We start from the raw sequence: 25,351 nt of genomic DNA, 5'->3' as shown, positions 1-25,351 counted from the left end.
TTATGTTGAGGGATGTAAATGGGAAAAAGGATAAATGGATATGATTCGTGAATGATTGGGCGGACAACGTGATGAGGAAAGAAAGGGAAGGATACTTACAGGCGTAGAAAGTGCACGTTAACTATGGGGAGGGGTTATGGTCTCCCCAGTCATGGCAGGAAACGGAACTGTGTTCTTGTATATATCTCCAAGGATGTGCGGTAATGATGATGTTCAATTGGGATACATGGATTGGGCATATTAATAGAAGAGTGAGTTTATGTCATGTATAAATGTTGTTTTTTCCTATTTCATGTCTGTCTCTATTCTGAAGGAGCTAGACTTGTTGGTTTTGAATTTTATTTGATATATTATGATGTAAGGGTAGTCTTGTAATTATTGGGAAATAAAACAATTGGGTCTTCTGTACCGCTGATTAGTCTCTCCGTATGACCGACGTCATACGCCGGTGGAACAAAATATTGCAACATCAGACCCATTTGTGAAAAATTGACTGTAATTCCTAACAATTTTTCAACTTCTCTCATCGAATACAATATGGTGAATTCCTACAACATATCCAGATTCACGTTACACATTATAGCGTTTGGAAAGAAAATTGCTTGGAATTTAAGTTGTCGTTTTTGCCCCGCGACGAAGCAAAAACTTTATTAACACTCTGTACATCTGATCTCAGATATTTAGTATGTCATTCTTATTTCCATAAGATGTACATTTTCAATGAGAATGATTTTTTGTCATAAAATCAGTTATAAAGATGTTTCTCCTTTTAGCAACCACATCTGTGGACACACTGTATATTTTTCATATTCTTGATATATTTCAATTATTATTTGTACATATAGTTTTTATTTACTAGCAATACACATGAAATTATTTTTTTATCGCCTGTTCAGTATAATTTCCGTACGACACTGCAAGATACAGATTAAGGCAAAAACGTCATAGTCATTTCTGAGAATTAAGTGCCTACTATTTGGAATATAGACTTTAGTTTGCTAAACATCAGGTGACTTAATGCTCTAGAGAGTAATTCTCCTGTACGCCACTGGAATATTCCGACCGAGGCCGGTTCTGTTTGTTTACTTTGCTAGACCCAATTTTCTCGAAATGAGAAAGTCATCTTCATCTGTCATTGGAACAAACTGAAAATGTTCGTGTGTAATAATAAGATGGGTCTGTTTCATCTACAACAGGAAATACTTGGTCATCCCTTATAAACTATTATTTAGTCAAAATAGATAAAAACCAACCAGTATCCCTTCGATAAAATGAATCTCTCTTCTCCTTTACCACATTCCAGTTTTCATAGTTCCCAGGCAATTGAAAATACAGATAGGAAAAGCTCCATCTGTGCGTATGTTGCGTATGCGCATTAGCAACAATATTCTTTGATTCTTTTACGAGTCATTTTCAGTGCGAAGCGGGGGTTTCGCGAGTAAGTGTGAATATAACTTCTTTTGTTGTGTTGTGTTGTGATATATTGAACATTTGCAGTGAGAAGATTGTGAAAAATAACTTGATTTGGATTTTCTCCACGAAGGTGAGGTTTTACTCTGATATTAGGTTTATATTGCGTCCACACGGAAATAAACAAAAAATGTTCTTGCAAAATGCCAACTGCTTGGAACCATTGAATCGCCAGTACCGGCAAAAAGTGGGCATTTTTATTGGAGTGTGCAGAGAAACTGAATTCTAGGTTAATTAATTTGTTATAAAGTAATATATGAATGCCAAAACTTTGTCATCAAATTGGACAATGAAATTACTTACATATAACGAAAATATTTTCTAAAAACTGTTGCTAGTTGTACAAATCATATGGATGGTGTATATGTAGGTATATTCACTGTTACATAGATTCGTAGTTATAGACGAAAAAAATTTAGGTATTTTTTATGGTTGTGAATTCCAGAGTGTCACCTCGAACATATATTGTGTCATATTGTGTCACAAAATCACAGAATGTATTACAGTGGCCCAGTGGCGGAACGTTAATTTTGAAGGGCGAGTTTCTGCGGTCCATAAGGCGTTCTCTGGCGCCCTTGTACTCGAAATGTATTCTGATCTCCATCTCTCTCTCTCTCTCACTATTTGATTGACCTTAAGCCAGAGAGAAAGAGACAGACGAATACGTTTTTAATACATAAGCACCAGGAAATGTCTATAGTCTGTGCTGTCTGTGTACACATTTCGCAATAAATTCAAATCATTTGAAACTTATCAGATAAATAATTTAATTTGACGAATATACATTATTATTATTGTTTCGACTGTGAGGTATTCTGTAGTTCTGTAATCAAACGACATAAAATTTTACATGAGCATTTTGTGATGCTTATTTATTTGTGCACCTATCAGCAATGTAAACTTTATTACCTTTATCTATCAAACGATTTAAGGTATTTTCATCTACAATTATTTATTGTCAGAAATAGAAAATGTCTTATATTTGACTGCATATCATTGAAATTCAGTTTCATCTTGAAACTGACAAGTGCCAAACTCCAAAAAAATATTTTTTTAGTTTTAAACTTTGCCCCACTTTGTCATTCGTTTTTTGCTTTAGCAAATCGATTGGAATGATGTGTTATCCGTGTTAGGAGTCACACGAGTAAGACCTCGTTAATTCTTAGCTCGCACAAGTTTCTACTTCTGAGGGTTGTCGTTCGTAAGGATGCGGCAGCTGGTTAAGGGAAAAACAATTTTTTTTAAACAGAAACAAATGAGTTATTTGTTAAGTCACTGTCGGGTCATCGTGGGGATGCTAGAGGCATTTATTTGAAAAATTCTCCCAAACTCTGTCGTTCGGGTTTTGATTGATGAAATCGATTGGAAAAATAAGTATTTTGTTATTCATATCGCAAAAATCATTGTCGGGTCGTCAGAAGGGACGTAGAGAGATTTCAAAACAGAAAGTAACTGAAGAATCAACAAAGGGATGACACGCAGTCAGCTATGGTGGAATACGTTCATTTTAATATGATTTATGACCATGCACTGTCAGAAATCCATTGTCGGTCCGTTAGACGACGTGTAGAGGAATTTTAAAATAAATAATTACCTGAAAATTCAACAAAACTGCCTCTGACGGGATCAAAATTTATACAGAAGTGGATGTACTCTACTCATTGGCGTTGCTAGAATTAAAGTCAAGGGGGGTCTACAGCTCCCAGTAGTCTGGAGAGAATGGAATACCCCTTAATAAGTTGTTTCAAGAACGAAGTTTTAATGATGAACGAGAACGGGAATGTTTCCTGCTTATTCATCAAACTCAAACAACTGTTCATGCAGTTGAAGTTTCGTAAGAAGGTATCATCTTTCCCTCCAACCGATTTCCTGGAGTCTTTGAAGTTCACTAAATACTCGTTAGGACAACAAGAGGATTGTTTCGAATTCTTGGGGTTCTTGTTGAATACTCTTCGTGAGCAAAATAATAGCGAAATCAATACTCCCAGCCGCTCTGGACTGAATGATTCCGTACAACCCATCTCGTCTTGTGTTTGTAAATCTTTTGCTGGAAAAATCCTCACTTGTTTACTTTGTGGTAAATGTTCAAGAATTACTGAAAACTTATGTGAATTTCTGGAACTTCATCTAGCTTTTCCTAATACGACTAATTACCAGTCCGTGCAAAGCTTATTGTTAAATCATCTGAAAATGGAATTTTTAACAGGTGATGATCGACTGTATTGTCAAACATGCGCCAAACTAACTGACTGTTATAAGGAAACAAGTATAGCTGAGGCACCAGTCAATCTAATAATAACACTGATGATTTTCAAACAAGACTCAACCTCTAACGGAAGCAAGAAACTCTTTGGAAGGTTCGAAATAGATGAACATTTCAACCTAGCAGACCACTGTTATAACATTCATGCAGTCATTGTTCACTGTGGTTCTGGCGTTGAATGTGGTCATTATTACGCCTTGGTCAAAGAAGAAACGGACTGGTTTAAGTTTGACGATAGTCGTGTCACGAAGTGTTCTGGCGATGCATTGAATTTATTGGAGCCTCTGGAGACACCCTACATTTTGTTTTATGAGAGAGAGGACATTGTTGGATCAAGATCTTCAGATGATGTGGTGCTGCAGGTTTTTCCGGGTTTTCCTGCAGCTGAAAAAGCAAATGCGCCACTGGAATCAATGAAGTCGCCCCGGAGCGCCAATTAATTTTTATTGTTGTATTTATTTTATTTTTATCGTCTTAAAATTGTGTATGTTGTAAATCAATCTTGAGATATTGAGATCACCAATTAAAAGTTGTGGTAGAGGGATGAAATTGTTTTAATTTTTTGATGGTCCGAAATCGCATCTTTTGTAGTAATGTAGAATATTATGAAACGCTTTGAGTTTTTTTATTCAAATCGTTCTGCTTTTACTCGCTGCTTGTCTGTTTGGTTAAAATTTTGCTATCGATTTGAAAATAAGTTTCCGAGAAGCTAAAGGGACTTGCAACTTCAAAAACATAGCTCAGAAATGAATGAAATGCAATGTTTTTGCATACTATATAAATAATATAAAACGTATAAAATCGAAGAAAGTTCGGAAAGCGTGTCGGAGAGTTTCAAATGAATGAAAGGAATTGATTTGCTTGTCCAACCTAACCGGGCATGATGAGTTGCAACAACACTGGAACATACATGAACGCAGGTGGTTACTCTCGACTGAATGAAAAATAATACTTATTGCTTTTTACAAGTACCACTGCAAAAGTGTGCTCCTTGGGAACATTGCAGAAATAGATGCCAGATGTAATTCAATGCCCGTAAGGGATACTAGTGGTTTTTTGACCGTTATTTGCCTGCAGGTGGTCACACTGCCCGTACCAAAACAAAATTCGGCTAGTTGATTTTAGCTTGGACGCCCTTGTAACTTGATTCATATTCTCTGAGGAATGAAAGGGGTGTTGTTGATCTGACAGGTGTTTGCCACAACAGTTTACTTGAGGAATAGAAATGTCGATTGTCGTTTCTGAACGATTTCCAAAAAGATATGTGAGCTTGGTATCAGTGTATGAATATAATCAATGAAATATTTCTAGAAAATTAGGATGAGTGTAAGAGAGTTAGGAATATCCCTAACTATTGTATTACACTACAAGTGATATATGAACTGTTGTCAGTTTTTTTAACGACAGCTCTCACTACACTCCTTACTGTATGTCGTTCTAAATATTACGAGTATTTTCAAAGCCATTGCAATCACTTATTATCTGTATCGATTTGAAACTGTATGACACTAGGAGAATTTTTTTTCTTTTTTATAGTATCAAAATATGAACTGATAAAATCTTCCGATGATCTGACTATTGTTGGAAATGAGTGTTGATATACTTTTTGTTTGGTTAATGACGCCCTGAAAATGTGCTACAAATAACAAAAGAATTTAATTGAATTATTCATTTATTTATTCATTGAGCCCCGGATGAAAACATATAATTTCTATCTGCTACAAATACGCATTTTGAATATAAAAATATAAGTACACAAAATATTACACTTTACAATTATTTATCTTTAGAGATTGGCCATAAACTAAGGAATGCTGAAATCGTTAATTGCCATCCCTTTGCAAACTATTGGTATAGTTCAAGTAAACGATATGGGGCAACCTACATTCCAAAGTTTCCCCTTATATATACAGGGTGATTCAAAAGTACTTTGACAAACTTCAGGAGGTGATTCCTCACAATATTCTAATATGAATTGTCCAAATAAATAAATGTCCGGAAACGCTTCGTTTCCAAGATACAGGATGTTGAAGTTTTATTTTTATTTTCGTTTTTTTTTTCAAATAACTTTTGAAATACTGAACTTAATTAAACGAAACTTGGTAATAGGAGGTTTTTGAGGTGTCGAATTCGAACCTGATGTTCTTATTGCTCTTACTCGTAGGGTGCGCCACCTACACGTCTTTTTCTTTTTTAAAGATTCATAACTTTTCTGGGCTTACTTCTAGCACATTTTTCAGTAAAAAAATCGATTCCTCTATCATATCTACGTAAATAAGCTACCCTTGTTACTAATCGCTGTAAACAACCGTTTTCTAAATATTTGGACTTGAAAAGTTAATTATTTGATAATCGATGCATGTTGAAGTTATTACGAATATTTTGCATTTTTCACAAGAATGCTTTGGAAATAAATTTGACGTTTGTGAGTAGTTTTGATAATTACATATTTTGTGACAGTTAGACGTTTTGTTGAAGTTTCCGTAAGTAGAAGTAGAAAACACTTATTTTGAAAAAATGGATTATTTAAACAATAATGCTCATTTAGCCGATATGCATTTCGTTTATGGCCTTGCGGATGGCAATGCGCGCGAAGCAAGTCGTATTTACCAGGAGCGATTAACTAATCGAATACTGCCTTCAGCTCCAACATTTGCTAGTCTCCACCGTCGTTTGGCAGAAACAGGTAGCTTCAAGAGGACAGCTGATATTATTGAAAGACCACGAGCAGTCTGAACCCCAGAATTGGAAGAAGCTCTCGAGGAGAATCCAGAAACAAGCACAAGAATAATTGCTGAAGCTATCAATTCTACTCAGTCCACAGTTTGGAGAATTATCCACGATCATGAGTTTTATCCATACCATATTCAAAGGGTACAAGCTCTTTTGCCACGAGACTTTCCCCAACGCATTACTATGTGTCAATGGTTTTTGAGAAAATTGGCTGGAAATCCTCAATATTTAAGATATGTACTCTTCACGGACGAGGCAAACTTCTCCCGAAATGCTATCACAAACTTTCATAACAACCATGTTTGGGGTCTCGAAAATCCGCACGCAGTTAGTGAAAGGCATTATCAGTATCAATTTTCTGTAAATGTATGGGCGGCAATAATTGATAATTACTTGATAGGTCCTTTCTTTCTTCCGCTCCGACTGAATGCCGCAACTTACAGACCCTTTTTAGAAAATTAATTGCCGGGACTACTTCAAAATGTACCATTAGAAATTCGTATCCGCATGTGGTTTATGCATGATGGGGCTCCGGCCCATTTTAGCGTTGTAGCCAGGGAATTCCTTAACACAGTCTATCCAAATCGATGGATCGGTAGGGGTGTAGAAGAACCTAAGCAGGCGTGGGCACCAAGGTCCCCAGATCTGAACCCGATAGGTTTTTATTTTAGGGTACATTTGGAGTCACTAGTTCATAAGACTCCAGTAGTGAACGAGGAAGATCTAAGAAACCGAATAGTAGACGCCTGTGAAACAATAATTTTTGAGCGGGTACGAGATTCAATGACTAGACGACTGACTGCCTGTATCTTCGCTGAAGGTGGACACTTCCAACAATTTATTTGAATACAATTCAGTTTCGTTTATTTTAGTTTATTCTACATATTCAAAATTTCCTGAAATAAAATGTTGACATTTCTTGCCAATTTTATTAAAACAAATACTGATTATGCACCCTTGATACAAAAATAACTATTTCGCTTAAGGATGTCATAAAGGAACGTACCCAATAGTAATGACCTCTTCAAACGAATAAAACGTCAAATTCATTTCCAAAGCATTCTTGTGAAAAAAGCAAAATATCCGTAATAACTTCAACATGCATCGATTATTAAATAATCGACTTGAAGTTTTCAAGTCCAAATATTTAGAAAACGGTTGCTTACAGCGACTAGTAACAAGGGTAGCTTATTTACGTAGATATGATAGATGAATCGATTTTTTTACTGAAAAATGTGCTAGAAGTACGCCCAAAAAAGTTATGAATCTTTAAAAAAGAAAAAGACGTGTAGGTGGCGCCCCTACGAGTAGGAGCAATAAGAACATCAGGTTCGAATTCGACACCTCAAAAACCTCCTATTACCAAGTTTCGTTTAATTAAGTTCGTTGGTATGTTAATAAAAGTATCCAGTAGAAGTATAATAAGGCAAGGTTATAAAAAGACTGGAGATATAACGTAATTAATTTATTTGATTAATTTTATTTTGTTGCCTTAATGATATGTTGCCAGTTGAAAACTCAACCGAGTGATATTAATAGCATTGACGTGGAGATCTATCGCTTGCCGGTATGATTATTCACACTCGCCTCTGAGTAGGTTCTTAATGAATAAGTTCTGAGCGTATTGAATTCTGATAACATTTTTCAATAATTGAGAATGTTCCTGAATACTATACCTCAGAATTTTTATCGACCATCCCGATAAGCTACTGCGTAAATACAAACCATTTTTCATAAAGAAAAATGGTCTGTTTATCGGTAACTTGTTTATAAATTTTGCCCATTGAAAAGAGAGTTGAAAAATTATACAGAAACTTATCTTAACATTTCTAAAGCAATTAACTGCCTCCTTCTTCAGAATTGGAAAAACCTAATCCATCTTCGCCCGAGTATTTTCACGCCCGAAGATGTTATTGTATTTATAACGAAACACGTATCGCGGTTTTGTAAACTTTCTAGTGTTTTTGGCCAGTTCTATCATATTTTTAAAGGGGTATTTCTTGCTATTTAGATTTCAAATTTCGAGTCGTCGCGCGCCGTACTCCTGTGAATCCCCGCATTCTGAATCGGTAATTCCCCCAAGTTTATTTTATTATTCGTTTGTCAAAAGGAGAGCGAATTTGCATTGTGTAGGTTTTTTACTGAAAGTTTCGAAAGATTAATTTTTGGTTGTCTTTGTTTTTTTGGTAATAAAAAGAATATATCGTAGAAATTAATTTGTTTAATACAAATTGTTTATTGAATAAAGAACATATACATTAAACTTTTTTTTTCAGAAAGTCAAAGAAAAATAGAAATAATGATTTTTAAGAAACAAATCGTTCTTTGATATTTAAGTATATTTAGTAACAAAAAATTGTTAATCAACAAATGTGTCTTGAGACAATGAAAAACATTTTTAAGAAACGATTATGTTTTTAAAAATCATAATATTCATCACTGATAAAAATCCCATAAAAAAATTTAAATATCTTATAAACAATACATTTATTTATGACAATTTGTTAAACAAATAGGCTAAAAATCACGAAAAATCATTTTTATGTAACTTTACATAATAAGAATACGAATTAATTTGAATATCAAAAAAAAAATCATCGCTTTAATTGAATTTTTCACTTTTTAACGTCTTTGATTATTAATAACAAACTGAAAAATCAGTTTTTTTCCAATGGGGATCTTTTTTGAAGGCTTTCAAAGAAATCTCTTAGAAGAGAACAAAATTTGAGTTTTAAGTTTAAAAATCATTAGGGTTTTTATGTGAATTTAGGACTTGTAAAAATTAGTTAGTCAACTGAAGTAAATCTAATGAAAGAATCACGGAAAAAAATTTCCATGGATTTTCGTTTATTCAAGTGTCTAGAAGGTATGTGAATTTTTTTTTTGTGATAATGACATTTAATGGGTTAAAATAATTTTTATTGAGCCCACCGCCCACTTTTAGCGCTATTTTCGCCTCTAAATTAAAATTTTAAATATTGGTAATAAATTTCCGGGAGGTGTGATTTCTTTTCAGGAAATTTCCTTCTCTTTAAGGATCTTTTTTCAAATTTCGGATATCTTTAATATTTTTCGAGATATTTGCAAAAAAACAATCCCCCTTTTTTTATTAAATTGTTTATAACTTTTTCAGTTTTTTAGAACGCCTCTTGAAATTTTTCAAAAAGTTGCTAGAGGTCATCCCGAATCGAATGATCCCTGGATCATAATTTTCTGTGCCCTTGGACTGAAGTTCCAAAAAAGGATATTGTGACCCAGAGTATACGCTAACTGGTAACAAATCAAGTTAGCAAATTGACCCAGACTATACGATAACTAGTAACAAAACAAGTTAGCAAATTGAAAATTGAAATTAAATTTATTGCCAGAACGGAACCGTTCGTTTCAAGTAATCGATGAAGCAGATATAAATTAATCAAGAGATGCACTATATATTTTTGTTGAACTGACTGTACTTCCAGAAAATGGGCTTGGCCATGGTTATTCTTAGTTGGCATTTGCCACGAGCTGACTCCCCTACTCGAAAAAAGATTTGGATCATTCCATCATAGCGTAAATAGGCCACGCCAGTCAGTAATTGAACAAATTTCATTTTCATGAATTGGGTTTATCCTCTGAACGGCCATATTAGAGATAACTAGGTGAAAATCCAATCTCAATGAGTTGCCTAACAACAGGGACGGACGTACGTATAGATAGATAATGCTGAAAATTAAAGTACAATCTCATAATGTTCCTCCTGACGAAAATAGAGTAGTTTTCTAAAACAACGCATTTCAAACTTATCATTTCAACCTTTTTCTTTAAAAAATATTTAAATAATTAAAAAAGAGGAATGAAATAATGCATTCAACATTTAAAGGGATTCGTTTCTATTTCACCATTTGGCAACATCGGTTATAGCTCATAAAGGACAATGAATGTGTTACCGGATGAGACAAACAGAGATGACATATTTCAGAGGCGTGCTGTTCTGTTTACTTATGTTCCGAATTCCGAGACATTCTGTGACATATGACATTTTGTGCACCTAACCTATCTTCCTCTGTATAAATAAATAACAAAACAACCGTTGTTTATGTGGCTTGTGGAGGTGGTATTGAAGTATAATTTATATTTTGCCTCAATTGTTGATTTATAAAGATAATTTTCCTCTTTTGAAGTAGAATATTTAGGTACGTATAAATCATTTCAACTTGATATAGGCGCTGTTGCCAATATGTGAATTAGAAACAAATCCCTTTTAAAATAAAGACCCAACATTTGAAACATCAATTTGAATACTTTTCGAAGTGAATTTGGAAAACTCATGAATTAAACTCAACTTTATTTTGTTCAAACTTGCATTTGCTGTAATAACCCAAATTGAGGAACATTCCCTATTATATTTCACAGAAAATTTTTGTGGCAAATCTGTTTTTCCGTTGATCAGCTCTCTCTGTCCTACAAACGACAACTCTCAAAAGTCGCAACTTGTGCAAGATGAGAACGAGGTCTTACCTTTTAACGTGTGATTCAAAACACTGACAAGGACAAATCGAGTAACATCTTTAATGATGAGTTCAATTGACAGAAGTAAATTTCTATCTTTCAATCTTGAGGTATTTAAGTTCGGCTGATTCCATCATATGTATTAAAGTTTTTCAGTGGACTATGAAACAAGTTATCAACGCATTAACTGAGTTTCATTATTTTATTAATAACATAATAAAACTATGTGTAATATAACTTATGGGGTAATACAAATCAACAGAGACATTTGTTTTAAAATGTGTTTTTCTGTTTACCAGTTGTCGCACCTCTACGATCGACAACCCTCAGAAGTCGAAACTTGTGCGAGCTAAGGATTAACGAGGTCTTACCTTTTTACGTGTGATTCCTAACACGGGGTGGACGACAGCAAGTAAAAATCGATCGTTTAGCCTGGGGCTTGAACTAACACGGCGGCCGATTTGAGTGAGTGAAAGTTGAGTTTTATCAAGAAGCTCTGGTATGTGACTGTTGGTAAAAAGCACTTGAACCAGGTGTATTAAAAGTAGTAACACTAGTACTCGGAGAGAATATTCCAAATTATAAGAAACTGAATAACGAACAGAAGATTGTAGTACATAACAACGGAGAGAAGTTCAACGAGTTACGTATAAAACATAGGAGAAAAATTACGGACTATCACCCAAATAAGAAATTTGGCAAACTGCATGTTTCTGGTTATTGCCCTCCTTAGTGCAACGCAACCAGGTGTGAAAGATAGACACTTGGTTGCCAAAGTGAACCTCAACCACGCGGACTTCTTTACAGGAACCGACCGACAGTCAGTCAGGAGACCCTGTGCTTGCTTATACACATACAAAAGCCATGAATGGGCTTGTTTCATGCTATGGAAAATGATACTGGTTTGCTTATAGACTGATCGAGTTAAGAGTATATTATAGGTTTGTTCTGGTTCTAACATCCCAAAACGTTTGGAAACTGCGCAAGACATGGTGCGTACACAAACAAAAAATCTCAAACAGTCCTAAATAGTCTCGGACACTTGTTTAAACCAGAACGCTTTTGAGTAGACCACTGTGCCACCTGTCGTATATATGAAGAGATGAAGACGAGAAAATACTATTAATCATGTTCATTTTGTTATGTAGCGTATCCCTATAGTCAGTTCAAATGTTATCTACCCTCAATCATCAATAATTATTCAAATCGAATAAATAAAAAAACATCCTAGCAAATAGCCCAAAGAAATTTCCACATGAATGGGCATGAGCAACGGGAACAGTTCTGAACAGTTCGGCCTCGAGAGCAAGAACGATTCGGGACGGTTCAAAACAGTTTAGGATAATTTCGCAGTCAACACCAGAACAGAGGATTCATCAGTCCGAAATTATCCTCAATAAACCAGAACGCTGTATATCAACTGCGCATGATCCTGACGTCCTAGAACCTGAATTTCGTAGAACCAGAACAAACCTTATACTTATCAAGTCTAATCAGTCAAGATCTCTTTATATTTGCAGAAAAAAGAACAATTAATCCAAAAAGCAAGAATTTAAATTGGCCGCGTGTCGTTGACCTTAGTGGTCAACAAACACGCGTGTCTAGAGCGGAGTTGCCAAGTGTATTGGTTTTTTATATTCAATTTAACAGACGCCATTTTTGTTATGTTGTCAACTCGGTGTGAATACAACTGTTACAATGATCTAATTGAAGAACTTTTTTTTTGTAAAAGGTAGGTCTCGGCGGGTGCCTATTTTGCTGCATATTCCGTGTCATTAGTTTACATTCTGAAAAATATTTTTTCAGGTTATTTTTGGATTGATATGTTCTGGAGTAATTCTACATTTTACTGGACATATTTTTCCTTCTCTTTTCAGTTGAACATAGCTCACATCATTGTCACCATACTGCTCCTGGGCCGAGCTAAAATAAAAATTAAATCAAAACTTTCCATCTTTCGATAAAAGTCTGAAATAAATGTCATAAATAAAAGGGACCTACTAAATATACCACCTACCGTTTCAATTTTTCATTCTTCATTTCAGTAGGTACCAAAGTATTGAAATTCACCGATCATTTCAAAATCGACTCTTGGTAAGTTGTCGAAGTTAGCTTTAACAAAACTAGGCTCAACATTTAATTATTTTGACAAAAACACGAAGTTATGTGTGGAAACCATTGACATTAGAAAGAGCACATTGTCGCATACACTACAGAGGGCGCTGGCTGACTGGATGACAATATGGCTAATATACCAGTAAAGTTGAATTTCATATTTTTGGTGGGTGGCATGAATGCATAATTGAATTATTTTATTAGGGTTCATGAGCATTCGAAAATCATTTGAAAATACAGCTCGTTAAATTCTATTTAGAATCAGATTTAGATATAACTTGTACTATCAGTTATCAAGGCAAATATTATTGTCCATTTTTATGCTTAATTCGTGGATTGGCGCGATCTTATTATTGTATATTTATTTGTTTGCTGGCTTTATTCTTAAAAAAATGGATGAATAATTACAGAAAATTTAAATTGATCGTTCATTTTCTCAGGAAAATGGAGTACCCATAACACAATTTATTGGTTTATCCGGCATTGAAAATGTATGTCATATCGGATCCATTCTGTTTGTTTTTGCAACATTGAGTTTCAACTTTTTCTTAGCTGACTGCTCGCATAGGAACAATTCGTTTTTTCATCGAGTTTAGTTTGTGTTTTTTAAAAGTGTTTTAGAATATTTGAATATTAATATGGTGCATTCTTGTGCAGAAAGCGCATTGGTTTATAGGTGAGTTATTTCATCTAATGAGTTTAGGCTCCCAAAGGATAGAATGATGAGAAAAAAAATGGATGAAAGTATTGAATAGAAATAACTACAATCCCTCTACTCTTTCAAGACATTATAGAAATCAATATAACTGGAGTTTTTTCCCAACACCAAATCGTTATTTTTACACATCGACACGTGTTTCGATCAACAAGTGATCATCTTCAAGAGGAAGATAAAAGTTTTATCTTCCTCTTGAATCACTTGGTGATCGAAACACGTGTCGAGGTGTAAAAGTAACAATTTGGTGTTGGGAAAAAACTCCAGTAATATTAATTACTACACCAAAGGTTCCAAACAGTACATCACAATTATAGAAATCATTTAAAAAGTCGCTATAAATGAAAGGGGGACGAAAATATTGAATTTGATGAAATATTTTTTTATTTCAACTTTAAGTATTCTTCACAGAAAGTATTATCTGGAGTTAATACTGTTGCTGAAAGTATGAAAGAAACTGAATTAATATTTTTGCAAAAATATCAAATGATTTTAATTTTACTGCATTAAATTTTATCATATGATTAATGGTATTACCTCTGAAGCTTTTGTTGGATCAGTTCGAATACAATCAATTCTGTCTATACTTGACCTCATTCAACCTTTCTCTCAAGTTTTGGAAGATTCAACAGACTACACAAGCAAGCCTATAACGCTTGAATTTAGTATCAATGTTAGAAAGGGGTATGTATGTAGGAATAGTTTTTTTTCATAATAAATTGCAGTTGTACAGATTGAGAATTGTAGAATAAATTGAATATTTGAAATGATTCTTCAATCCAGTTTGCTATATTTTTTGATTTTCATAACTGTATATTATTAAATAATGCATAAAATCATAGTTTAGGTAAATATTTTGTGATCTTTCGACTTTGTGTACAGATTTTAGATATAGAAGTTATTTCCAAACATGATTTTTCGTGTACATTTTATTCCATGTGGAGAATTCTTCATTAATTGAAACGTTACCGGGTTCAAATACACTTCCATAATTAAATTGATAATCATAGGCGTCGTGAATTTTACGATTTGGAGAAAACTGAGAAAAACCTTGAACTAGTTCGAACTTGGTGTGGCCTTAGCTCTCCTGGGCACTTTCATAGGAACGATTGAACTTTTGTTTTGATGTCATAACCATAAACCCATGATTCGTCACCAGTTATGGCCCTTTTAATCTGGATCGCCGTCGACTTCAATCAACAATTCCTGAGCGATGCTCATGCGACGGTTTGATTGGTCAAGATTCATCAATTTTGGAACGAACTTCGCTGCCACACTCTTCATGCCCAAAATTTCCGAAAAAATTGCATGACATGAGCCGAACGATATGTAGACATCCTTAACAACTTCTCTAATAGTGATTCGACGATTGTACATAACAAATTTCGTCACATTCATTGGTTGTTGATGTGCTGGAGTGTCCAGAGCAAACGTCGTCATTCACATCTTCTCGACCTTCTGCGAAAAGCGTGTACCACTTTTGAACATTTTTTTGACTCAGAGTACAATCACCGTATGCCACTGTCAATATTTCAAGTCTTTTTGAGAACTTAATACAATTTTTTACACAAAAGTTTGTGGCAAAATCTCTGATTCATTTTTTTAGATAGCTGAACACGCAAAACGCTTCTAACTTGTATGCCTCTCAACAATTTTTTTTTAAATTTTTAATAACTGTTACAAACAAGTCATTCAATTATTAAGTAGGTGCACCCATTTCAATAATACAGTGCATTTCTTTAATGCCCCCCCTTTTATTTTTTGAAAGGGTCAGCTCGAAAAATTGAAATTTGGGATAAACAAATTAATGCGTGAATACTTTATTTTTAGGTGAAATTGACAGATGAAACTTTCAAGATGGCGACTGGGCGCCATCTGGGAAAAAAATTGAATGGAAAGGGGGGTCTTGTGACACATCATTTTGAAGCTCCTGACGAATACTTCACAACCCTAGAATATGAAGTCAATATCCTCACCTACTACAAAATGGCCGGACATTTAATAATTGCCTGAATACATTGACATTCAACTACATAATATGAGGTAATAAGCTTGAGGTCAGTTCAGAAGATGCTCGAAATGGTTGCCTAGAACTTCGACATATGAACAGCCTATCCGATATTTCACGCCGAACATTTTCGAACTCAGTAACGTCAATATCTCTACAAATATTTATTATTCTTTGCCGTATATCTAATATTGAAGAAGGTTCAATTTCATACACCTTTTGCTTCAAATGGCCTCATAGAAAAGTCTAAAGGTGTCAAATCTGGCAAGCGGGATGGCCATTCTATTGGACCTCGACGGCCAATCCAACGACTGGAAAAAGTAGTATCCAAATAGTTTCTTACTTGTCTGGAGTAATGTAGTGTTGCTCCATCTTGTTGGAATACAATATCCATATCGAATTCATTAGGATTCGCTTCGACGATTTCAGTGATGAGAGGGTCAACAGTAGTTTCCAGCATATTCAAATACAGTTCCCCTGTTGAATTTTGCTCGATAAATTGAGGTCCTACAATATGGTTTCCCAATATTCCTGCTCAAACGTTATTTTTTTCTGGATATTGGGAAAACCGAAAACTAAATGAGAATATTCTAACTGAACAATGATGTTAATTGTCGTACTGAAAATTTTTGTCGTTTTTATAAACAAAAAATAACTTAGCAAACCTTATCGGGTTGTTGAAAATGCCATATGGCAGATGAAAAGGAATATTTCTAGAAATATCGTTTGTTTTCAGGAAATTTTCAAATGTTCCGCCGTTTTGTAGTCGGTGAAGATATTGAATTCATATTCTAGGGTTGTGAAGTATTCGTCAGGAGCTTCAAAATGATATGTCACAAGACCCTCCTTTCCATTTAATTTTTTCCCAAATGGCGCCCAATCGCCATCTTGAAAGTTTCATCTGTCAATTTCACTTCAAAATACAGTATTCAACATGCATTAATTTCAGTATCCCAAATTTCAATTTTTTTAAGTTGAGAGGGGGACATCAAAGAATAGCACTGTATTTACAGAATCACTTCGAAAAAGATATAATTCTTTACTAGATATAAAGTCTCATCTGAGCTACCTTAACGGTTTATGATACTATTATTCACCCTTACTTTGATTTCTTTGAAAGCATATTATATTCCTCTGATGCTAGCAAAATTTCAAGTCTACAGAAATTGCAGAATCGAGAAATGCGTATAATTTTGAGAAGTAACCGATATAAAGGTATTATTTTCATGTTGAAGTTATTAAAATGGTGTCACAGATATTACTTATACTTGACATCTTATGATTTTCATTTTCAAAGTCTTGAATAAGTTGATGCTAGAATACTTCAATGATTTTATTAACTTTAAATCGCAAATTCATAATCATCAAACAAGAGGGAATGCAGGACAACAACTTCACTTACCAAAATACAATGTTATCTACAAAATAAGATCTAATCATTAATATTTGATCCAATATTATATTATGTTACTATTATATATCAATTTATGTTTACGGACCTATGTATATGATAGTAAATATCTTGTTTTGTTTTGTTTTTTCAATTGTATGTATATTAGGATAAGTTTCCTATTCAATAAAGATTCATTCATTCGTTTACATAGAAACGTCTAAAATTAATAGCAAATCCTAGCCGACTCAGCATTTCATATATCCGGTGACGACACGTCCCCTTTCGCTAAAACGCTTCTTTGGAGCTTCATTCTGTAACATCGGATTTATTTCCAAAAATATTCTTGGGAACAAAAAAAAATTGACCTTGATTGCCAGACAGCAATCAAAAATCATCGGTCGAAAAGGCGTTCTTATTCATATAAAAAGAACAAAACATCTTTTTATAGTATAGATGAACATATGGCTGCTTCCATGGTAATGCCCGGATTTATCTTTTAAGTGAAAGTGCGTGTAATAATATCTTTCAAAATTTATTGTATTTTGTTATACAGTGCTGCTTCTAATAATGTATTTAAAAAAAAAATTTGTATACTGTAGTGTTAATGTTTTTATTTCATTTAGGTATTATTCAATTTTAAATGTTTGACCTTATCACTTGGCTTGCTACAAATGTGTATTACATATACGTAGTCAAATCAACTATCTATCTATCTATACTATTTTATTACTATTTATGATGGTAATTAAAATTTTCAACAATATACAGTGTGTAACAACGAAAACTTAACTAAGCCGTTTTTGAATATAAAAAGTAAGATTTTTAAAAAAAAGCTCGGACACGTCGATTTCTAATTAAAGGGGGACACCTTTCAGACTAATCAGATTTTTTGTAGTACGCACCCCCTCGGAGAAGTGCGTCCGACGACCCTTATTTAGATAGGGAAAGTAGGTCGAGTGGCACCTTGTTTTAAAGGTCTTTCGAATACCTTTACAACTCTGATAAAAGAACATTTTTGTAACGATTAGTTTTCGAGATAATTTGAAGTTAAAATTGCCATGTTAATAATACATTAGACAAACCACTCGGTAACTTGTATGCCTAAATAAAAAAATTTTCGAGCAGTATTTCTTATCAGTTTTTTGTTAAATAAAATCCCTTTCTTAAAATCAATACTCACTCCTCTTCTTCAAGTTTTCATTAGTACATCGTTCGATTGTTTTGTTTAAACGGGTCGTGTATTGTTATTTGTTTAAAAATGCCTTACACTACTACTGGAAGGGTTTCAGTTATTGCTTTATTTTTTGGCAACGACCAAAATGCTAATAGAACATCAATTTTATTTAACGAGCAAAACCCTGGTAAACACCTAAGCAGAAATCACGTTCTGGATTTGGTCACGAAATTCAGGGAGACAGGTTCGGTTTTAAATAAGAAAATAAATGTTCAGAGAAGGGTAGTGAATGACGATAATGCGATTGGAGTGATTGGTCAAGTCATCGCCAATCCCAGGTTAAGTACCAGAGGCAATCATATTATAGGTCCATTTTTCATTGATAGAAATTTAACCGGTGATTCTTATTTACAACTTCTTGAAGAGGCAATTCAACCTCGTATAGTTGAAATAATTGAACAGGATCCAAGATGTCAAGATGAATTCATCTATTTTCAACAAGACGGTGCACCACCCCATTATGCCCAGCAGGTTCGAAAATTTTTGAATAATCATTTTGAAGGACAATGGATTGGCAGAAGAGGTCCAATTGAATGGCCAGCATGATCACCAGATTTAACACCACTGGACTACTTTTTGTGGGGATATTTAAAGTCTAAAGTTTATGCTACACAGCGAGCCAATTTGAATAAATTACGTCGTAGAATTATTAATGAATGCCGAGCTATAACTCCTGAGATGTTGAATAATGTAAGAGCAAAATTCGAACAAAATCTTTATTGTTGCATGGAGCAAAATGGCGCACATTTTGAACATTCACCCTAAATTTCCTATTTGAGTTACCATTATAAGGTGTTACTTTTTTTGTGTGTGCTTTAAAAACAATTATTGGGATTTATTAACCCTAAAACAGTTTTTGAAACTTTTCTGTGTCATCAGCATTCAAGGAAATCAGCAGGTTGTATTCGTTGTGTAAGTAAGTTTTTTGTATGATTCACTTTTTTATCAGAAGCATAAAATATCCACGTTAAAAGGCAACCTTCATAAGGAGGTGCCACTCAATTTACCTAAAATGTAAGGGTGGTAACCAACCACATCCCCCGAAAAAATCTCCTCGTAATAAACAAATAATTCTTACTTTTTTACGAAATCAAATGGACACGTATTAGCAGGTTGTCATAAAAAGCAAGAAATTATTTTTTTATGAAAGTTCTGAACGTAAATTCTACCTTAAAAACAATTTGATTTAAGTATTTTAAAAAGAGTTGAACTCCATAAAAATACCTTTGAATCTTCAAATTATCTCGAAAACTAATCGTTACAAAAATCGTATTCGAATTACCTTTAAAACAAGGTGCCACTCGACCTACTTTCCCTATCTAAATAAGGGTCGTCGGACGCACCCCTCCGAGGGGGTGCGTACTACAAAAAATCTGATTAGTCTGAAAGGTGTCCCCCTTTAATTAGAAATCGACGTGTCCGAGCTTTTTTTTAAAAATCTTACTTTTTATATTCAAAAACGGCTCTGTTAAGTTTTCGTTGTTACACACTGTATATTTCATTTCCAATATATTCAAAAACTGTTTTATTGTGATAAATTTTATCAAACTCTATATGAAGTGTGGTTTATTCGGCTCATATTACTTAGGTATTTAGCGACAGCGTTATTCCCTAATTATTCAATTTGATTATCTCTATTGACCTTGATCTTAGGTCAATTGAATAGATGAAACAACTCAATTTGCGTATCGGACAGTGGCGTATTTGAGGAGGGGACGACAAATATTTGTAAAGATTCAATAATAGTATTTTCAACAGATTCTGAAAATAATTCTTGAGGTTGTGGAAAGCTTTTGATTTCGGTGAATCATAAGAAGGAGAAATCATTTAGTTTCGTTCAATTCTTCGCTATTTCATATTACCTAATTTGTGGTTTATAATAATAATAATAATACACGTTTATTAGAAATTAAATGAAAGGTACATAAACATAAGCAGTCAGCAGTAAATAAACATGTGAAAAAACCACTATAGGCGGGGCCTGTGCGTGGATAATTATCTGCGAGCGCTTTCGACAGTTGGTAGTACTGTCATCTTCTAGACACTCCTCAAACTGAACTTGTCATCCTGTCGTCTGCCTCTTTATACGGTCAGAGCGTCTTAACTCAGGTATTTCAGGTACTTTAGGTAAATTTGCCTGTATTTGTACTGCATCAGGTACTCTTCTTTGTGTTAGATCTTCTCTAGGAATGTGTATGGTTTTGTTTAATATATTGAATGCGAGGTCTCGTTGTGTTTTGATTTGTACTTGTTCCTCGATAAGTGATTTATGACTGTTAAATTTATGGATGTTCAAGTTTTCCCAAATGTCCATGCGGTTTCCCTTGTTGACTTGTTTTATGAGTTTTATGTTCTCTGGTGGGAGGAAATTATGTTTGTTTTGTATGGCGTGTGTTGCGAGGTTTGATTTATATTCTATTGGATTTATGTATGCCTTTTTGTGCTCATTGTACCTTTGGATCAGTTTTTTTTTTGGTTTGGCCGATATAGAATTTGTTGCAGTCCGAGCATTGTATACTGTATATCTTGTTCTTCTTATTTTTTGTGTTATCTTTGTGTTCGGCTTGTATGTGATGTTGATGCTCAGTGGTTTGAAGATGTTTCTTAGTTTTTTGGTTTGGTGTCCTACGTACGTAAATGCTGTCCATCGTTGTGTTGTTTTGTCTGTTGGGCTGGCTTGATCCTTGTTCTGTATTTTTTGTTTGATTCTGTTTTCTAGTTTATCTATTGTATTTTGGGTGTATCCGTTTTCGTTCGCTATTTGGGATATGACTTTCCGTTCTTTGTTTCGGGCTTCATTGCTGAGTGGTATCCTTAACATTCTATATATGAATGCGTTATAGGCAGTCATTTTGTGTGATGGTGGATGGTTTGAACTTGCGGGTATGGTGGAGCTTGTTTGGACATACCTGGACATAACCATAGGATATAACCACAACAAAACACAATTTCAAATGGCAATATACAGGAAACCTACACGTGTTAGGAATCACACGTTAAAAGGTAAGACCTCGTTAGTCCTTAGCTCGCACAAGTTTCTCAACTTCTGAGAGTTGTCGTTCGTATGGGGGCGGCAGCTGATTAACGGAAAAACAGATTTTTAAACAGATTCTATTTGTTTATTCCATTTCAGGTTATTGTCTATCATAACACCAAGGTATTTGATCTTATTACAGCTGCATATTGAGATGTCTTCAGTGATTTGCAGGCTATCATAAGAAGGAGTACTTCTCTTATCAATATGTATGGGTATAAAAAATGTTTTTTTAAAGTTAATTGTTAAAAGTCTATAGTTGAAAAAGGCTTGAATATTACGGATATCGCTTTCTGCTTGAATTTTAAGTGATAGCCAGTCTTCATGACTGTAGAAAATTGCAGTATCATCCGCATAAGTAATACTTTGACCACTTATGTTTATTCTGAATAGATCATTCAAATATATATTGAACAGAAGTGGTCCCAAAACAGTTCCTTGGGGTACACCATATTCTATTCTTTGAAAATTGCTCCTTACCATCTTCAGTTCAACACATTGAAATCTATTGGAAAGATAACTTTCGAATAATTTTAAAGCCACTCCCCTTATGCCGATGTTTTCCAAGCATTCCAGAAGCAAGTGATAACTAAGAATAATAATATGGTGGACTGATTAATTAAATTGATGGTAGGAAATCATAATGAAGGAAAGAAATTCGGAACTTTCTATGTTTTTACCACTTTTATTTGTAACTAACGTTACTGCAGTTTCGGACATTTTCAAACTTATACAATAAACTTTAATGTATAAGTATGAAAATGTCCTTATATGACCACTTTTATTTGCAACTAACGTTACTGCAGTTTCGTCCTATAAGGACATTTTCAAACTTATGCATTAAAGTTTAATTTATAAGTTTGAAAATGTCCGAAACTGCAGTAACGTTAGTTACAAATAAAAGTGGTAAAAAACAATTCTTTTTTCTTCAGACTGAATAATTATTTTTTGAAGATTTTATTTGGTTTTATTTGGTTTTATTTTAGGTAATGAATGAATCAGACAGTGTATTCCGTTAAAGGAGCGTGTAAAAAACACATTTCTTCAAACTCTGTAATGTACAGATACAACAAAAATAGAGGAGTAACTTTAGAGTTACAGTCAATATCGGGTGTCAATTTGAAAACACCCTCAAAATATTGTTCCTACGGCAAATAATAAGAAGAAATCGAGAAGGCGAGTCAAAGGGGGCAGTTTTAAGGAATATTTTAGACATCGTGGTACAACCATAAAGGGTGAAGTGGTTTGAGTTGGCTTTTAATTCTGGATCCAATAGTACTCTGAATATTTATTTGTTGACAAGCATTAGCCACGTTCAAAAATTATGAAAATTGAAAAAAAACCTTTGAAAAAGTCTACTTTAAGAATCTTCTCGAGGAAATAGCAAAAAGGAGAAACTGTACAATCAGTACTATTATTACATTACTTCTGATGTGAATTTTTTGAAAATAAAATTACCATTACAAACCATTTTTTATTAAATAACGATTCAGAATAATATTTTTTTTAAATAACTTCAATACTTACACCCTCAGTATTTTTCGGGCACTCTTCGTCAACATTATTAAGTGATGGCACTCCTGGAAAAATAGCAAGTTCTTTAAAATGATAGAATACCATTTTGCCCAGTTTTCTATCCTATACTAACATTGACCTAATTACATATTTAATACACCCATTCTCTAACCTGTAATTTGTAACACTGTAAAACTGTATTCTTGAACATCTTTCTCTTTTTTTAGCCTGTTTCATCTTTTGATTATGTTCTTTAGCCTTTCCCATTTCAGCATATCTATTGTATCGTTCTTGAAGTATAGATTTATTTTTATTATCATTGATATTCTACATCTACCCTATGGGGCCATTCACATTTATCATATTATTTTTGCATGATAATGTATAACGTTGAAATGAAGATTCCAGTTTGTCTCGACCGCGGAAAATTTTCTACATTGAGTTGAAAAGTTCCTTGTCCAGTGTCGTTAATAAATTTTATTTTTTCAGGCAAGATGGGGGAGAAATTGAGTAAAGACATCCAACCTGAAGAAGTGAGTATTATATCTATATATTATTTTTTTTTAATTCACAGAGCGATTTCAAAGAACGGCCGTACTTTTGTATTCAAAATATAAAGAAGTTTAACTTATTTTTTGCAACTGTGACATTTTTAATGGTTGTCAAGTGTATTTAAAGAGGATTTTAACAAAGTAGCGTAAAAATATTTTCCACACTAATAGTGTTTAAAGTATTATTAACACTAGTGTTAAAAGAATTTTTAACACAAGGGGTATATACTTGATTGCATTTTTATAAATAACATCAGCTTGTAACTTGTATTGTTAATTTGGTAATTTTAATATAAATGAACATTCAAATCTTTTTTGGTAGGAATGATCGATGTAAGATTTAAATACGAAATATCTGTAGTATTCAGTAACCTTATTTTGATGAATTGGCACAATGAATAATTATTATTATAATCATTATTATTATATTTAAAAAATTCGTGCTATATTCATTGTACTTATTTGATTGAATGAAAATTAAGAAAAGAAATGGTTCGGTCACCTCATGTCTCTCAAAATTACTTATTTTCAAGGAAGAATTATGTTTTGAATTAAAGTAATGTTATATAGCTCTTTTTATTACTAGTTAGAAACCGTTTCATTTCATGTGAAAGCGAGATTTATGCGAGAATCCTTCAAAATACCCTGAGTTATACAAAATGAAAATTTTGATAACCAGTTACATGAATTGAATTTTCTAACTTATACAATACACTTTTTTATTTTGATGGAGAATATTTCAGTATTTTACAAAAAATCATGAAGTGATCGATTTTACGTTATACCGTTTGTCAGTTTGACGTCTCATGTAGAAAAGAAAACATCTATCATTTCCGAAAAATCCAGAAAAAACTTATGAAAATGCCTGTGAGTATTTTTGACTTGGGAAGGCCGATATATGATTACACTTGAGACATATGTGGTTTCGTTTTTCGTAATTCGTGAAGAAAAAAAGTCATCCGCCTTATTGGAGACACGAACATCACTTGCAACCTTGACAATCTGGAACATCGAAGCACCACATCATCTGAAGATCTTGATCTGCCAATATCCTCTCTCTTTCGTAAAACAAAATGTAGAGTGTGTCCAGAGGCTCCAATAAATTCAATACATCGCCAGAACACTTAGTGACACGACTATCGTAAAACTTAAACCAGGCCGTTTCGTCTTTGACCAAGGCGAAATAATGACCAGATTCAACGCCAGAACCACAGTGAACAATGACTACATGAAGATTATAATAGTGGTCTGCTAGATTGAAGTGTTCATCTATTTCGAACCTTCGTAAGAGTTTGGTGCTTCCGTGAGAGGTTGAGTCATGTTATTATTAGATTGACTGGTGCCTCAGCTATACTCGTTTTCTTATAAAAGTCAGTTAGTTTGGCGCATCTATAAATAACGAATATATTAAGCAAAAAAAACCTGAAATGAAATAATAGTGAAATAAAATACAAGTAAAAATAAAACAATTGGACAAAAAATAAAAATAAAGAAATACAAAATGAAAATAAAGATAAAAATAAAAAGTTAAGAGATTTCAAGCCAAGTTAGTTCACGACGTTTCGATTGTTAGTATCCACAATCGTCTTCGGGTGATGACTGGACTGATTCCTCCGAAAAATTACTATTTATGGGTCGTCCGAGTACTTTCACTTATCCTCGCTTTCCATCTTTTCCGCTTCACTGGTTCCGTGGGAGATGACCGTTTTGGCGGGAGATAACCGTTTGGCGGGAGTTGGCCATTTTTCGCTTGATGATGGGTTTCCATATGTTGCGTATTTCTACGCTGGCTTGGCTGAATACGTTGTTGGACAACATGTATGCGGCTT

At 33.8% G+C, this 25,351-nt stretch overlaps 1 protein-coding gene and 1 long non-coding RNA gene across 2 annotated transcripts in view; one reads left to right on the top strand and one right to left on the bottom strand.

Moving 5' to 3' along the window:
• The first annotated feature begins 1,384 nt into the window (after positions 1-1,384).
• LOC111511811 (choline transporter-like protein 1) overlaps positions 1,385-25,351 on the top strand; it is a 105,164-nt gene continuing 81,197 nt past the window's right edge. The window contains exons 1-2 of the mRNA XM_074178882.1: positions 1,385-1,543; positions 23,461-23,504. Of these exons, the coding sequence (XP_074034983.1) occupies positions 23,466-23,504 (39 nt within the window). The 5' untranslated portion in view covers positions 1,385-1,543; positions 23,461-23,465. The remainder of the gene's footprint in view (positions 1,544-23,460; positions 23,505-25,351) is intronic.
• Positions 11,435-13,139, bottom strand: LOC141483885 (uncharacterized). The gene is made up of 3 exons (XR_012466352.1): positions 12,975-13,139; positions 12,801-12,880; positions 11,435-12,744 (listed from the first exon to the last, which is right to left on the bottom strand). It is a non-coding gene; the product is annotated as an uncharacterized lncRNA (long non-coding RNA).

Source organism: Leptinotarsa decemlineata, unplaced genomic scaffold, assembly GCF_025532065.1.
Source record: "Leptinotarsa decemlineata unplaced genomic scaffold, Ldec_3_MD MMD2_tig00004307_RagTag_RagTag, whole genome shotgun sequence".
Classification (NCBI taxonomy): domain Eukaryota; kingdom Metazoa; phylum Arthropoda; class Insecta; order Coleoptera; family Chrysomelidae; genus Leptinotarsa; species Leptinotarsa decemlineata.
Note: the sequence above shows the minus strand (reverse complement) of the source record. Positions and strands in the feature narration are given on the sequence as shown.